Raw genomic sequence first — 4,695 nt, 5'->3', positions numbered from 1 at the left:
CCTTCCTTCCTTCCTTCTTTCCTCCCTGCTTCCTTCAGAGAACATGACCTGGTACACACAAATGAGTATGAACCAACCTGATGTCTCTACAAAGGAATGGCCAGCTGGGTTATTGTTCTGGCCGACCGGCCCTCATCCTAGGGTACCAGTCTCCTCCCTCCCCTGTCCCGTAGATCAGTGGTTGGCCCCAGAGCCACACGCCTACATAGAGTGATGGGCCAGCTCTGAAGAGGTGCTGGCTCTGACAAGCTGAGGCTGGACAACAGGGTGACTACTCTCGGAGGTTCCCCCCCCGCCCAGAGATCCTCTGTCTTCTCTGTTCAGGGTGAAGTTCTTGGTGATGAATGATAACGGCCCAGTGGCAGAGACGAAGTGGTCCGAGGACATCACGCTGATAGAACGTAACTCACCCACCCTAAGACATCCTCGATGGCGGTGACCTCTGCTAATGTTCCCAGTTGGGGAGTAGAATGGGTGGGGAGCCCTGGGGGTGGCAGTCTGAAAAGGGAGCGGGAAGGGTGTTCCAGTGACTTGGGAAGCCAAGGGAGCTGGGGTAACAAGGATAGAAAGGACCCCAAGAAACGTGAAGAGTAGGGAGATGGTGACCCCTCCACCCCCATCCCCGTCCTGCTTTAGCCAAACCCTAACCCTTTCATTCACTGCTCTCGGCTGGTCCTGCCCACATCTGCTCCTGATGCCTCAGCGGAGGAGGTCTCTGAGTCCCGTGCCCCCAAGAGCGCAGGTACCATTGTCATCATAGTAATCCTGTCCATACTACTCAGCCTCCTGTTCCTTGCTCTTGTGGCCCTGCTTGTCTATACATGGTGAGTTCTGGGCTGCCCCCAAAGGTGCTAGAGTATGGGGGGAGGGAGTGGGGGTGAAAAGGAGCTAGTCCTGAATGTGTGTGATGAGAGACTTAGAGAGAAACAGAGGCAGAGAGATGTAAATGGAGGTAAAACAAAGACCACCCCTTTAAAAATATTATTGGCAGCATGACGTAGTCGGGTGTTTGGGTTGGGAGCGCCGAAGCTGAAATCACAGAACCTGAGCTCAAACTGAAGCTTCGCCATTTCCCATATATATGGAGTTGGATGCCGTTTTCCTTTTGGGCCTCAGTTTCTTTGTGTATCAAATGAGGGGGATGGACGAGATGACCTCTGAGGTCCCCTCTAGATCTCGGTCTGTGATCCTATAATCTCTTTGTTCTTGTTATTTACTTTTCCCAATGCATCTCTTCCCCTTCCCTTCTCAAGAGCCATTTTTTTTGTAACAAAGAATAAAAAAGAGGAAACCAAAAAACAGTTCAGCAAAATTGACATTGTATGCAATGTTCCACACGCATAGCCCTCCACCTCTGCTATTAGATTGTAAGCTTCTTGAAGATAGGGACTGTCTTTTACCTTTTTTTAATTCCTCAGCACTTAGCACAGTGCCTGGCACATAGTAGGTGCTCAATAAATGTTTATTGATTGATTATTTGCAAAGGAGGGAAAGTACAAGTCCACCTCTAACTAACCCTACCTTGGTCTGGGTGCTTTCCTTGATCATAACCTCCAAAACATCTTTCCCTAGACTCAGTGGGGTCACCAAGAGATGAAGGGAGGAATACAAGAGCTACACTCCTCTGACGTTGCCAGGAGAAATACCAACAGTCTCAGATGCGCAGACAATACCACATTGATGGCAGAAAGTGAGAGGCAATTAAGAAGCCTCTTGATGAGGGTGAAAGAGGAGAGTGTAAAGGCTAGCTTGAAGTTTAACATCAATAAACTAAGATCTTAGCAACTTGATTCCTGACAAATAGAGGGGAAGAAATAGAAGCAGTGTCAGATTTTATATTCCTGGGCTCAAAGATCACTGCAGACAGTGACTGCAGCCATGAAATTGAAAGATGCTTGCTCCTTGGAAGGAAAGCTATGGTAAATCTGAACAGCATACTAAAAGGCTGAGGCATCACCTTGCTGACAAAGGTCCTTATAGTCAAAGCTATGGTTTTTCTAGTTGCAATATATGACTGTGAGAGTTGGATTGGAAGGAAAGCTGAGCACCGCAGAATCGATGCTCTAGAATTGTGGTGCTGGAGAAGACTTTTGAGAGTCCTTGGCATAGCAAGGAGATCAAATCAGTCAATACTTAAAGAAATTAATTCAGGCGATTCACTGGAAAGTCAAATATGAAGTTGAAGCTTAAATACTTTGGCCATATAATGAGAAGTTGGGACTCATTGGAAAAGACTGATGTTGGGGAAGATTGAAGGCAAAAGGAAAAGGGGATGGCAGAGAATGAGATAGATAGATAGATAGTGTCATGGAAACCGCAAACATTAGCATGGACAGACTCCAAGAGACAGTAGAGGACAGAAGGGCTTGGTGTGCTGTGGTCCGTGGGGTCGTGAAGAGTCAGACACAGCTGAATGACTGGCCAACAACCCTCACCCCTGAAGTCTGTAATAATTATGAGGCTTATTATTATTTTTGATGGGGCCTATGGTTTCATTGGTATGTCTTAGATGTCCTAGTGAGGAAACTCCCTCCACCAATATCTATTGACACCTTTTCCACAAGCAACAATCTTAGAGTTATCTGGGTCATTGAGAGGTTAAAGAACTTTCCCAGAATCCTACACAGCCAATGCTATCACAGGTGGGACCTGAAGTCGGGTGTCCCTGAGTCCAAAGCTGGCTCTCTCTCCACTTTGCCAACATCTTCTTCTAACGCTCCCTTTCTTGGTACAATCTCAACCTAGCTGTAGCTCTGCCTCATTGGCACATAGATCTAGACTGGAGAAGACCGCTCAGAGGTCATTTACCCCCTTATTTTACTGCCTGAGAAACTGAGACACAGAGCTCACCTGACTTAACCAAGATCACAGCAATAGTGTCAGAGGTAGGATTTGAAGCCAGGTTCTCTGATTCTAGGTCCAGGGCTCTTCCTTCTTCTAGAAAACTGGCTGGTACAGTGGTTAAAGTGCTAGGTTTGGAGTCAGAAAACCTGAGTTCAAATCTAGCCTTGGATACTTATTAGCCATGGAAATGCTATGTGTTCTTATTGTTACCATACTTCAAGCTTGACAAAGCTCTTTATACGGGCACACTATCTCACTGGATTTCCCAGGTGGAGGAAACAACTTGGGCAAAGGTGAAGATGGAGGAATTGAGCCTGGAGTATTCCCAGAACAATGACGTTGTTGTTCAGTGATTTGTAGTCACGTCTGACTGTCTGTCACCCCATTTGGAGTTTTCTTGGCAGAGATACTGACTGGAGTGATTTGCCATTTCCTTCTCCAGCTCATTTTACAGATGAAGAAACTGAGGCAAACAGGGTTAAGTGACTTACCCAGAGTCACACAGCTCGTCAGTGTCTGAGAGAACCCATTTGAACTCATGAAGACTAGTCTTCCCGGTTCCACGTCTAGTGCTCTATGCACCATGGCGCCACCTAGTAGTCCAGACCAATGACCACAACTTAGCTAAAACCAAGGATTTTCGTGGAGAAGGCCTGGACATCCAGGGGGACAGGGCCAGTTGATGTAAAGGGCTTTGAATGCCAGACTGAGGAGCATAGGATGATAGGTCCAGAGCTGGAAGGGACCTCAGTGCAGTCTCGTCCAACCCCTTGATTTTACAGACAGGGAAACTGAGGCCCAGAGAGAGATCGTAAGATCATCAATCTAGAGTTGGAAGGGACCTTGGGACCATCTAGCCCAAAGTCCTCACTTTACAGGTGAGGAAACTGAGGCCCAGGGAGATGAAGGGACTTGCCCCAGCTGGTAAGTGGGAAAGCCAGGGTGTTAGGCACATGTGAGGGAACCGAATGTTTCTCTGAATGCTTTCTGCAGGAGGAGTGGGTGAGACTGGGGGAAGATTAGGCTAGCCCAGTTGTCCAGTCAAGAGGTCATGCAAGTCTCAGCTAGCCCCTGGGCCAGTGTAGCGTTCGAATGGTGCCTCAAGGCTGGCAGAGCCTTTATATTGTGTAGGCAGCTGGGCAGTACGGGGCTGAGTCAGGGAGACCAGAGTTCAAATCCTGCCTTAGATGCTTACTAGATGTATGATCTGAGCAAGTCCTTTAACCTCTCAGCCTCAATTTTCTCATCTGTAAAATGGGCAGAATAATAGCGCCTACCTCCCAGACGGGTTGTGAGGATCAAGTGAAATAAATTATGTAAAACGCTTTGCAAAATTAAGAGTGCTATATAATTGCTAGTTATTATTATTATTATCATCTTATCTGACCTTCACAACAACCTTGGGAGGCAGGTGATGTTATTATGCCCATTTTACTGATGAGAAACTGAGGCTGAAAGCGCTTAAGCAACTTGTCCACGGGAGCAAAGCATCAAAGTGTCTGAGCCAATATTCGAACCCAGATATACCTGATTTCAAGTCCAGTGCTCTGTGGACCACAACGTTTTAGCTTCTTCGTAAAGAACGAACTCTCTGTTTTTTAATTCATCTTTGCCGAAATAGTCTGACTATCCAAATGCCTTGGCTCCCCGTGAAATGGGGATGGTGCCCTTAGGAGTGGCCCATTCATCTAACTCTGTCTCTGTGTCTCTGCCTGCCTGTCTCTCTCCATCCCTCTCTCTGTCTCTGTCTCTCCTGTCTCTGTCTCTGTCTTTCTCTGTCTGTCTCCATCTCTCTCTTTCTGTTTCTATCTCTGTCTCTCTTGTCTCTGTCTCTCTGTCTCTGTGTCTTTC

General features: G+C 47.1%; 1 protein-coding gene across 1 annotated transcript in view; it reads left to right on the top strand.

Moving 5' to 3' along the window:
• UPK3BL2 (uroplakin 3B like 2) overlaps nt 1-4,695 on the top strand; it is a 16,661-nt gene that overhangs the window by 11,844 nt on the left and 122 nt on the right. The window contains 2 exon segments of the mRNA XM_027861528.1: nt 325-401; nt 704-824. Of these exon segments, the coding sequence (XP_027717329.1) occupies nt 325-401; nt 704-824 (198 nt within the window).

This window comes from Vombatus ursinus, unplaced genomic scaffold (genome assembly GCF_900497805.2).
Source record: "Vombatus ursinus unplaced genomic scaffold, bare-nosed wombat genome assembly UNPS02014768.1, whole genome shotgun sequence".
In the NCBI taxonomy this organism is placed as follows: Eukaryota; Metazoa; Chordata; class Mammalia; order Diprotodontia; family Vombatidae; genus Vombatus; species Vombatus ursinus.
This window is presented reverse-complemented; position numbering and strand designations above follow the sequence as displayed.